We start from the raw sequence: 12313 nt of genomic DNA, 5'->3' as shown, positions 1-12313 counted from the left end.
AAGTGTTTTTTATACCAGCATGTTAAAATTAGAATTTACAACAGTACCTCGTCAGGGAGGCAGGATGAGGAGAACACGTAGAAGAAAAAGGAAAAGGTCTCCCTTTCTAAACCCCTGAAAGAATTGCAACAGTTACTCCCCCTTCCCTACGGTGCCTTAAAATGGGGCTGTTTTCTTGTCAAAAAGGTAAAGTTTAATTTTGAACTCTAGCACCGCAGATGATAGGGATAGTATGAAGAGGGTAGCGGGAGGTCCTAACTATTAAATCCCGTTGGAAAATGGTGATTGTCACCCCTCCTTGAAAAGCCATGGCTCTGAAAATGAGGGGTATTTTGATATCATTATGGTAAAGTTGGGTTTGCCACTTCGACCTCTGAAAAGAAGAGAGTAGAGAGGACATGTGGGAGGACGAAAAAGGTCTCTCCTTCCGACGTCTGCCCAAAGCCCAAAGCGGTCAATACTCCTAAAATATTACAGCGCCCCGAAAAGTGCGCTCCAACCGAATAGGTGTGCGAGAGGAGTAAAGGAGGGAGCGATAATTATCCTAGCAATAAGCTAATTGATGATATGATACTAGCCCCTTCTCGAAGCACAATGACCTTCTAACCATAGCTGCCGCCACAATTGTTCGATACTTCTGGAAAGGGGGATCTTCTTCTTCTTCTTAAGGTTTTTTATAAACACAAAACCTTATTAAAATCGATTTACTGTATGTCTGTCTGTCCGTCTGTTTGTCTGTCTGTCTATCACATGTATTTTTCTCGGAGACGATTATAGCGATTGACACCAAATTTGGTTGAAAGGTGGGAACTGTGAATGCTTACACATACAGTGAGTTGCATTGAATGGAAGGGGGTCCCCATACATGCAAAAGGAGGGTGTAAAATTTTTTCCCTCAAATATAATCATGTGGGGTATCAAATTGAAGGTCCCGGTTAGTACTTTTCGAAGCCGGTGTTAGTTTTGACATTTGTTGGAAAGGTGGGGAGTACGGGAAGTTGAAAGTGATCATTCCTGTTAGGGGGCCATTCTCAGAAACTACCCAACCGAAAAATCTGAAAAAAAATCAGGAGGCTGCCACTATATGATGCCTGGGCTCCGAAATACCTTCCATACCGATATCTGTTCAAATAAAGTTAATAATAGTATATTACTATAAGTTTTTGTAATTGGCTGGAGACCCCCCCCCCCCTTAAACTCATCCTAGCACCACGAAATTTTGCAGTGATGTAGGCTATAATGTAGAGCCTGATCTTACCTTAAGTTTGGTGGAAATCGCACTATTACTAACAAAGTTATAATACGTCAAAGTTGTTACTTCTTTGAAAATTGAAGCCTATGAATGTCAATATCATCCGAAAGTGGATACTCTCCCATAATATATGGATATATTACGTGCTACGTACTGCGAAACACACAAAACCTTCCGTACCTGAAGTGTCCAGCTTCCTGTTTCCCGAGTTGTTACATATTCTCTTTACACTCTCTCTCCACAGGGTGGGGATCGTGTCGGACCCAACTTTACCATGATGATATTAAAATACCCCCATTTGAAGCGCCACAACTTTTAAAGAGGTGGTGATTGATTGATGATTTTTGGACGGGATTTGAAAGAGAGGACTTTTTGCTTCCCCCTTAGATAGAGAGAGGATAGTTCAAAATTAAATCTTAACGTCTTTACGAGAAAGTAGCCCCACTTTGAAGCTCCGTGGCTTTTTAAAGAGGAAGGGCTGGTGGCCACTGCAATCCTTTAATGGTGAAGGCCATCAAGGACGACGACCGGCATGAGTTTTGAAGACACCTTCCCCTTTAGAAGCTCCTCACTCCCTCCGAAAATGGGGTTGGAAATTCAACCTTTACCATAGTTGCAGTTGGTTTCTGATAGATCTGTCCAAAAACGGAAAAGTTTTGCTTCAAATTTTACTCAACTTCAGCTTGTTTTGGAGCACAATTCACAAGGGAAGGAGTCCTTAATTCACTTTAAGGAGCATTATTGCGATATTATGTATTTTAAATAAAATGTTCAGTACAGAGTTTAAGACAACTTTTCCGCTCGGCTAGACTACAAACGGACAAACCAAGAAACAACAAGATAACCAAACGAGGATATTAGCATAGCTTACAACTCCCACCATTGTTCTCCGATGTCCTGAATGGTCGCCAAATATTCATCATTACCATTTGTTTTGCATACGAAACGAAAACGAAAACAGCCCGAATCTAAGGGAAACAAACAATAAATGGAGTAAGTCCGGCATAATTTCAGTGGGAAAACACAAAATATTACAACCCCCCGCATTAAGCCTTAGCCGCTGTTTCTCTGGCTGTAATCTTCCATTCATTGAACTCTAATCCCCTTCAGCGGCTCCCTTAAATTTCCATTGCCCCCTTTCTGTGGCTGGCTATGACCACCCTTACCCATGCACACACACACAACGACACACTATGGAATTGTATTCAGCTCTAAGGGCTTTTTTTCCGCACGAGAAAGTTTTTGATGACTTTATCGTGTACGCGCTTATTATCACACCCAGAAAACTCTTGAAAAGATCCTAATTTACAAGTTTGAGCTAGTCAAGGGGAAGGAAGCGATGGTAAGTAAAAGATAAATTATCCACATTCAACTGTATATTCGTCCTGATATGTATCTGGGCCGGGGGCGAGTTCTAGCCAAGAGCATTTAACTATCCAGCGTGGACAGGTCTCGGTTGCGATAATGGCATTTTGTATAACTAAATGAGGGGATTTTCCGCATGTCCTTAATTGCGTGTTTGTGCTAAACTCTTGTAATTGGAATGTTTGGGGGGAAAGTACTTACTTGCATGTTCCTCCATTTTCGCAAACGTTCTGTAGTAGGTCTTCACACAAGGGTCCTTGACCGCAATCTGCGCCGCTGTATCCAGGGAAGCAGGAGCAGTAGTAGGACCTGAAAGGAGAACAATAAAACGGAAGAGTTATAATCAAGTTTAAGGAAGTCTGCCTATAGCAAATATCAACATCAGGGACTTTTCCATCCCAATTTCAATCACTTTTTAATTCCATTTCTTTCAAAACAACGCAGCATCAGGCGCCCCGTCATCGTCAGGCCCATTCGCTCCCATATGCCCACTATCCTCGCTCCTGACCACGACTTTCGACCGTGACTTTCCTGAATAAATTATATTTTATTCTCAAGGAAACGCCATTCAATCAATACATAAATCTCAATTTCTACCATTTCCGTTTCATTGACAGAATGATTATGGAAATTCTCCGATGCTTTTCCCGTGCCTTTCCTGAGGATCTAGGTTTTTTGTGCTGTTCATCCGAACCTTGTCCCGTGTTAGCGGAACCGGACCTTGGTCTAACGTGATGTGAGTGAAATCAATTCTCTTACAATATTTAATTTAAATCCTCAATAAACGAGAAAAGGAACGTGGAGGAAATAAAGCTTTGTCACCACCACACCGGCTGAGGGTCCGCTATCAGGCATTCAACCTGAACGATTGGCTAATTGAAAACTTTTTATTTTTCTATCTATTTCCAAGTCGAAGAAGTCGAATTTCCGAAAAAGAGGAGATGAAAACAAGAACTGGAAAAGTTTTTCAATTGCCTTAAAGTTTTCCATGTCTCCATCTCGTCGCCTTGAATTTGCAATTTAAATCAATGACGGAGCAGGCGGAAGGGTGTTTGTGGTTAAACTGCTAGTTCGATTTCCATCCCCTTTCAGTTCGGGACCATGTTATAAATGGGGAATTTTGGAATTTTTGCGGTTAAGATATGTCAAGTTGATATTGTGCGAAATTGATTGTGTTTCACCCTTTGGAAGTCGGCCCCGCCTAAGGAGTTTTTGCAATGTTTTGACTGACTTTCAATATTTTGGGTAAATAAGCTGGTTCCATTCGTAAGATAGAGTGGGGATTGTAATCCTTAATTCTCTGAGGATAAGAAGAAATATTTAAATGACGGTCTAGAAACTTTTTGGGACATTCCGTTATTGCTCTTAGCGTTCATCTCGGGGCTATTTTCAAAGTGCTTATGATTGTATCCGACCCCTAATAAACACATGTCGACCCTCAGTACAAGGGCCACGCAGGTATTTCAAACTTGTGAAGGTAACTGATGACGAATATTTAAGATGGATTGAGGAGCTTGATTTTTTTATCCAGACACGTTAGAAAGTTTGTTACTAAATTAGGACAGATGCTTTACATATGTAATATGTCTTCTTTGTTAGTCCTAGCCTAGCTGAAGGCATGATTACCATTAAAAGCGAATGAATCGTCGCTGGATTCCGAATTGGTACTGTCACCAGGAGGGAGGGGGGAAATGAGCTCGGAAAGACAGGGCAAAATTTGCTGGATAGGAAGCATCCTTATTTATTTATGAACCAAATCGACCCCCAACTCCAAGCCGGTGGCCCCAGATAACCACCATTTAGTCTAGCGATGAACTAACGTGACCGGCGATTTGGACCCAGAATGGTATGGACTTTTGATTCAATAAATGATCCACAACGGTCAAAGGGTAGTATAGGTCCCAGGACGAAACGCGGATTGGTACCCACGATGGAGCATAAAACCTGGAAACGCCTGCTGAACCAACACCAACAGCTCTACTACCAAACCCTACCTCCACTTTCACGTGGTGATCGCTGGGAGTTCTTTCTTCATGAAAAACTGCAGACGGAGAAGGATGCAGGCGAGTCTCCCGCGCCTAAAAAAGTGACAAAATGTACCAACTGATCCTCCAGGTTGGGGGTTGGGTAGGGCTGACCATCCTACACGGAAAACCGACGTTACGAAGCCACAACAGGAGCCTCGGATTGGACGGATAACACCCGGCAACGACAAAGTAATAACGATTTTCGCACTTTCTCATGGAACGTGCGCTCCCTGTACAGAAATGAAGCTGCTGAGCAGCTAACCGATACCCTGTCCCAATATAAGGTTGATGTAACAGCGTTACAGGAGATGCGTTGGACAGGGACCGGTTTCCTGGAGAAGATTCGCTACACCATATATTATAATGGCCATCCAGTAAACCATGTGCTCGGGGTAGGTTTCTTAGTCAGCCAAAAAATTAAACCTGCTGTTATCGGCTTTGAAAACATAAGCGAACGGCTATGCACTCTACGCCTGCGAGGAAAATTTAGAAATATAAGCCTCATTAACATTCACGCCCTTACAGAGGAGACTGCAGAGTCGGAGAAGGATACCTTCTACGAGGCAGTAGAATGGACCCTCGAAAAATGTCCCAGATATGATATAAAAATCGTACTTGGGGTTTTAACAGCCAAGTAGGGAAGGAGCCTGTATTCAGGCGATACGTTCGCTCCCATAGCTTACATAGGGATACCAAGGATAACGAACTGCGGATTATTCAATTAGGAGGGTCACACGAAATGGTTGTTGGAAGTACCTGGTTTGAGCGGAAAGCGGTTCACAAACATACGTGAGCCTCTACAGACGAGCCCATTTTTAACCAGATTGACTGACGTCCTGACCTACGCCATCGCTCCATCTTAGGCAGGGTCTGCCTCGTCTTCTTTTTCTACCATAGATATTGCCCTTACAGACTTTCCGGGCACGATCATCCTCATCCACACGAATTAAGTGACCCGCTCACCGTAACCTATTCAGCCGGATTTTATCCACAACCGGACGGTCATGGTATCGCTCATAGATTTCGTCATTATGTAGGCTACGGAATCGTCCATCCTCATGTAGGGGGCCAGAAATTCCGGAGGATTCTTCTCTCGAACGCGCCAAGAGTTCGCAATTTTTCTTGCTAAGAGCCCCAAGTTTCCGAGGAATATAAGAGGATTCAGATTGAGATCATAGTCTTGTACAGTAAGAGCTTTGACCCTATGGTGAGACGTTTCGAGCGGAACAGTCTTTGTAAACTGAAATAAGCTCTGTTGGCTGACAATAACCGTGCGCGGATTTCATCATCGTAGCTGTTATCGGTTGTGATTTTCGACCCTAGATAGGAGAAATTGTCAACGGTCTCAAAGTTGTATTCTCCTATCCTTATTCTTCCCGTTTGACCAGTGCGGTTTGATGTTGTTGGTTGATTCGTCTTCGGTGCTGACGTTGCCACCATATATTCATATATTTCGTCTTGCCTTCATTTATGTGCAGCCCAAGATCTCGCGCCGCCTGCTTGGTCTGGATGAAGGCAGTTTGCACGTTTCGGGTGGTTCTTCCCATGATGTCGATATCGTCAGCATAGGCCAGTAGTTGGGTGGAATTAAAGAGGATCGTACCTCTTGCATTTACCTCAGCATCACGGATCACTTTCTCGAGGGCCAGGTTAAAGAGGACGCATGATAGGGCATCCCCTTGTCGTAGACCGTTGTTGATGTCGAATGGACTTGAGAGTGATCTTGCTGCTTTTATCTGGCCTCGCACATTGGTCAGCGTCAGCGTAGTCAGTTTTATTAATTTCGTCGGGATACCGAATTCTCTCATGGCCGTGTACAGTTTTACCCTAGCTATGCTATCATAGGCCGCTTTAGAGTCGATGAAGAGATGGTGTAACAGGTCGCCCTCCACGTGCTGAAGGAGGGGTATAATATTCGGCTGTCTTCCGGAAGCGGATTGATGACTGAAAGAGGTTGAAGAATCTATTGATGCTGTTGATTCGAGGATTAGATAGGAGGTTAGCCCCAGGTCTTTACGGGGGCTCACCTGAAGTGGTTCGGCAACGAAACCTCAGCAGAGGTATACAAGCACCATGCGATCCGAGATAGCCTTCCGAATTCACATGTCTTCTGAGGCATGTGCCGCATGATAGCATAGCCAGGGTTAAACTGGATATGGCCAGGAGATAATTCGGTATCCCGACGAAATTGATAAGACTGACTAGTATGACCCTGATCAATGTGTGAAACCAGGTGAAAGCTGCAGGATCACTTTCGAAAGCATTCAAGGGGATCCCCTATTATGCGTCGTTTTCAACTTGGCCCTGAAGAAAGTGATCCGCGATGCTGATATCACAATTCCAACCAACTACTGGTCTACGCTGACGATATTGATATATTGAGAAGAACAACCCGAAATGAACAATCCACCTCCTCCAATCCGAGCAGGCGGCCTAAGGTCTTGGGCTGCACATTAGACGAAGTAGATGGTGGCAAGGTAAGCGGCAAAAACCGAGTAGAGTTGGGCTGAGGATAAACACCAACAAAGCCAAGGTTTCTAGTCTGAAAAGTCATCGAACTCTCCCCTATCTGCATTAACGTTCAAAGTGTTGAAGCGGTAGATCAATTATATCCGAGATGTGTAGTTTCTGCAGGGAGTGGCACCAAAACAGCGTTAGATCCGTGTTCGTTGCTTTGGATAAAATTTGGAAATGCTATCTCAGCTACCTCAATGCCAAGATCGAGTTGAGATTGTTCTGTGCTAGTTTCCTTTCAATGTTACTATAAGCGAGTAGTGCATGGGAAGTGACCCGTTCTGTCATTCAAATGCTCCATGACTCCGTGAACATCTGTCAGCGACGTATCATCGGAGTGCGCTGGCTTGATCCCAAGGAAATTGGTTGGCACACAGGTCTGATTGGAAGGCGGAAGTGGTAGACTATTGTTCGCAAATCAAAAAGGGGCGACAATTGCATTGTTGGTTACGCTATGCAGTGAAACCCATTCTCTTAAAATATACAACGACCGATTCACTTCAAGAGCATTTGGCACATAACAGCAGAGGAGGGCGGGCCTTTCCGAAGGCTGCAAGTGGATTATATATTTTTGTTTTTACGATATCGAGTGCACCTTCCTTGCCGACCCGTCATGGCGCCTATCACCAGGAGAGAAAAGGTAGGATTTGACGTAGTGCGATAGCTTTTTTTTGGGTGGTAGGGTAGGTGAATCCATTTACGCACACAGTGTTGGACTCCCGGTTCGGTATGTCGTCGGACTACCAACTAAACACCTCCCCATCGTCAGAGAACCGTTTGTCTCATTACTTCGGTCTAGTCCCCGAACTCTCCTGCCTTGCGGAGCCTTCACCAGCGGGAAGGGAGAGGAGGAAGGGAACTGTCAATTCAAGGAACCCTCTGTCATCCGGCTCCTCGAACGGTTGAGCCCTATTTTCTTAGCAACGAGAAAGGCCCGAACCTAATAGGCAGCACGGCTCCACTTGTCAGTACTCCTCAGCATCTTTAAGACAATGTTGTCTGGAGAGAGATCCCCTGGGTTTAAACAGAGCTGCTGACAAACCCCATCACACCTTCCACAAGAAAAAAAAGTGTAGTGGGCTTCGTCCACAACTCCATTGCAAAACACACAATCCCGAGATCGCGCCTTTTCAATCTTGTGCAGGTAGGACTGAAAATTTCCATGCCCACTTAAAAATTGGGTAAGGAAATATTCTCACCATGCTTTCTATTCAGCCACGCACCTAAATTGGCGATGAGTCGCGCAGTCAATCTGCCTCTAGTTTCATTTTGCCACGAGAGCTGTCACTCGTCTAGAGTGCGTTGCCGTTCTTCGCGAGCAACCACCTCCCTTGGCTCATCTCCCTTGCGCTTGTATATAGCTTGACGCTCCTTAGCAAGAAGGGCAATGGGGATCCCTCCCGCGATCACCATCACAGCCGGTTCAGAGACAGTGCGGTACGCAGATGGCACCCGCAAAGGTCTCCGTCTCTGTACTTGCGCAAGATGTTTACGATATACCTCCTTGTTAAGAGTGTGACATCATCTGCATAACCGACCAGGCGTGACTCTTTTGGCATGTCAAGTTTAGGTAGACTATCATAAGTAGCGTTCCAGAGGTCCGGCCCTAGCATGGATTCCTGTGTTATCCCCGACGTGACCTCCATCCTGTTCTGACCCTCTAACGTTTCATAGAGCAGGGAGCGATTCCTCAGATAGTCCCTCAATATCCGTAAGAGATAGTTCGGCACGTGGAAAGTATTGTCTAGTGTGCCTAGAATGTCTTTCCATATTACGGAATTAGAGGCGTTTCTGATGTTAAGCGTTACGAGAAACACCACCCGTCGAGTTCGACGGCTGTGGGCCTCCGCTCGTCGAACAGCATCCACGAAGAAAGAAGATAAATCTTTGGCAGCGCGTATCGCTTCCGCAAGTGTACTTCTGATGAGCTTGTCGAGCACTTCTGATGAGCTTGTCGAGCACTTCTGATGAGCTTTTCGAGCACTTTTAAAGCAGTGTCAAGCAGACATAGTGGGTGGTATGAAGACGACAAATGGGGGTCGCTCTTCTCTTTGTGGATCAGTGCACGCCTCGCCGCTTTCCAACGAGCAGGGAAGGTGCCCTCTTTCAAGCAAGTAGTAGGTCTGGCCGGTGTTGGAATACCAGTTTGTATACCTCTGCTGGAATACCATCGGGTCCTGGCGCCTTTTTGTTTTTCATAGAGAGGATTGCATGTTCCATGCATGCTCTGCGCTCTCCTTTCGGCTGATTTGTACTCCGTCATTATGGCACATGCCTCCTCCTGGTCGCTTAGACGGTGTGTTAAGCAGCGGAACCTGTGACACTCCTTCCGGAGCTCCGCGACTTCCACTGTCCACCAATCCATGGAAGATTTGCCACGTCTCAATCCCCTTTTTGGCATGAAGGCTCCGTCGTAGTGGGGTAGCTTAAACTATACTTTATTTATCGATTTAAGCGTTTTACTTTTGTTTTACTGAGCATAGTACATGGTATGTTTCCTCAAACCCTCCGCCCTTTACTTGAGCTAATTTCAATTAACAACAATGAAAGTGTTGAATTTCGTACCAGTTCTCCTCTTACAATTTCATGTTTCTCTTTAGCAACGTTGGATCGATTTGATTCCCGGGAAATGGTCCGAAAGGGTGGATTTATTGAAACTCAAAGCCAATTTCTCCTAATAAGTATGTACATCCAATGTTATCGGAAACTTGATGTAAACCCCACTCATACCCATCACTTCATTATCGATCTCATTCGAAATTCTCAACGTAAAACGTCGTTAGTATACATGTAACGTTCACATCCCCAATCCGCATTAAAACCAATTAGGGGAAAAGGTTTTTGCTTTTGGAGATAACTCTCAACCAAATGGATCTCTAATTATCCTTCAAAATCCGCCCCCGGCTCAAAGCTCAGAATACGTCCCTTTTCATGGTATTGTGTTCAAAGGGGTAGATTGTTCCGAAACATTGTTGAAACCATTCAACCCTTGATGTTGCCGTGCTCCAATTTCGCAAGTTGGGCAGAGACTGCATATGTGCGTTTCTTCCACCTCGCCATATTCGCATGCAATGTACCGTGCATCCTTTTTATCCGTCAAAGCCACCTAAATTGATAATTAACGTGACTTTCTGAGTGGGTTTCGAGTGGAAAATGAGTTGCCGAAGTCATGTCCCTTTCTGCATGTACATAAATCGAAAAGCAAGTATCTGTCCCAGAGATGGCATTCATTTCGGGAGATATAAGCAAAGTGCAACGATGCAGCGTGCAATAAGTGCTAGATATGAAAAGCATGACAAACCCTTGCCATATTTTCCTGGAGGCGTTCGTCCTGACACCACAGAAAAACTTTTACTTTTAAATTTAAACTCCATTTGCAAAGTGGAGCGAAGTGTTTCTAATGTTCCTGACAACTTTGCTCGATTCCTAGTTTAGTTTTTGGCACATCTCACGAACCCTAAGTGGCTCAAGAAAGATATAAAATGCTTGCCTTGCAGGCATGTGTGCTCATGCGAGTATGGCAATTTTCCATATTCCTTTTACGGATTTTAACGTGCCACTCTCTTATCGTCGACGTGTCCAAGATTTTAGCTTCGGTTTTATGGTGCAAGGAAAAATCAAAGCCTCCCTGCAAGTGGTGCCTTGTAATCAATTTACCTTTACACTCGAAGGGATAAATTTCGTCCTCGTTCTTATCTTGCCGTTAACAAAGCATTAAACTTGCCCCGTTTCATTTCCTCGAGCTTCCTATGAGCAGTCGGTGGAATGTGCAAGCATTCATTATGATCGTCCTGGCACAATTTAATCCATTGAAAGTAATTATAGATTGTTCCCAAGGAGAATAGGGGTGGCTCCCGGGAGGTAAATTGTATTGCGACTGATCATTAAGTATTAAGGGAAGTGTGCAATTAAAGGCAATTTCAATTACCTGAACGAGGAGTTTAAGGAAGGATATTGTCAACATATCTTAGGAACTGCTCTAGCTGAACCTATATAATGGGGAGCTATGAGATTCTGGTTCAAAGAGATGGGGCTAGGACCGTCTGAATAGTGTAGGCTTTTACTTTAATTACAGGACAATTATCAAGTCAATTGTATTGTCGACAGACGTAGGATTCGAACCAGCCAAAATTGCGTATTTAACGCTTTATGACAACAAAACCTTATTACAATCTATTCCCTGTGTATCTATCTGTGATGTGTGTTTGCCTGTCACAGTTAATTTTCTCGAGAATGGTAATATCACGAAATTTGATAAGATAATGCCACGTGTGTACCAAATATTATGAGTTCATTCAGCCTACACAGAAGGGATACATGTGGAAAGGACATGTGACCATACTAAACGACAGTCCAGATTTAGTCTTTTCGATGTCGATTCTATTTTGCTGGGATAGTTGACGTATGTCGTAAGGTATGTGTTTCAGGTATGAGACGTTTTGTGGTTGCCCATGTAAGATACTTTAGAGACGCAATTTTCTGGTGCCAGGATAGTCACTTTAATGTGGAACTACCATTCTATGATGTTCCGGGGGACATTAAGTTCAAGCTCAAGGTCTTTTGAGCTCATCGTGGACGACCAACCTCTTGAAAATATCACAAGCAGCAAAAACGGCAACAACTAAAAAGTCGATAATATTCAGATGCATGTGCTCAATAAGAAACCGATCAAGGATACTTCAGACGATATATCAGGGGGAGAATTTATCGAGGTTCCTGGAGAAAGAGTACTACTGATACTCTAAGGTGACGGCTGTCAAGCGTATTGTTGGGCTGTACAACTTAGGTGCCATACTCCTGAGTTCCATAGAAGCTTTAGATAAATCTTGCATTCTTCAATATGATTGCTCAGCCAGCACTCAGTATAAACTAATACTGATGGGCCTTTGGTTAGTGATGAACTGCGTGATGAACTTGATCCATGCAGCAGCGTAACGTGATTGAATGTTCCAAATCTAAAATTTACCGCAGTGTCGTCCGTCTGCCGCTCTCTATAGTTCTGAGTGTTGGCCGACAATAAAAGACAATGAACGGCGTCTTGTGATAATGATAACGAAGATGTTACGTTGGGCTAGTGGCCAGAGCCTTCTGAGTTCATTCAGATTAGCTCTTTTATTGTGCAAAATGGAGTAACTGGTCTAGACGAGCCGATCCC

General features: G+C 44.1%; 1 protein-coding gene across 1 annotated transcript in view; it reads right to left on the bottom strand.

Annotated features, from left to right (window-relative positions):
- Positions 1-12313, bottom strand: part of LOC119651725 — a 613458-nt gene that overhangs the window by 254798 nt on the left and 346347 nt on the right. Inside the window, exon 4 of the mRNA XM_038055449.1 lies at positions 2819-2926. Within this exon, the coding sequence (XP_037911377.1) occupies positions 2819-2926 (108 nt within the window). The remainder of the gene's footprint in view (positions 1-2818; positions 2927-12313) is intronic.

This window comes from Hermetia illucens, chromosome 3 (assembly GCF_905115235.1).
Source record: "Hermetia illucens chromosome 3, iHerIll2.2.curated.20191125, whole genome shotgun sequence".
Taxonomy (NCBI): Eukaryota; Metazoa; Arthropoda; class Insecta; order Diptera; family Stratiomyidae; genus Hermetia; species Hermetia illucens.
Note: the sequence above shows the minus strand (reverse complement) of the source record. Positions and strands in the feature narration are given on the sequence as shown.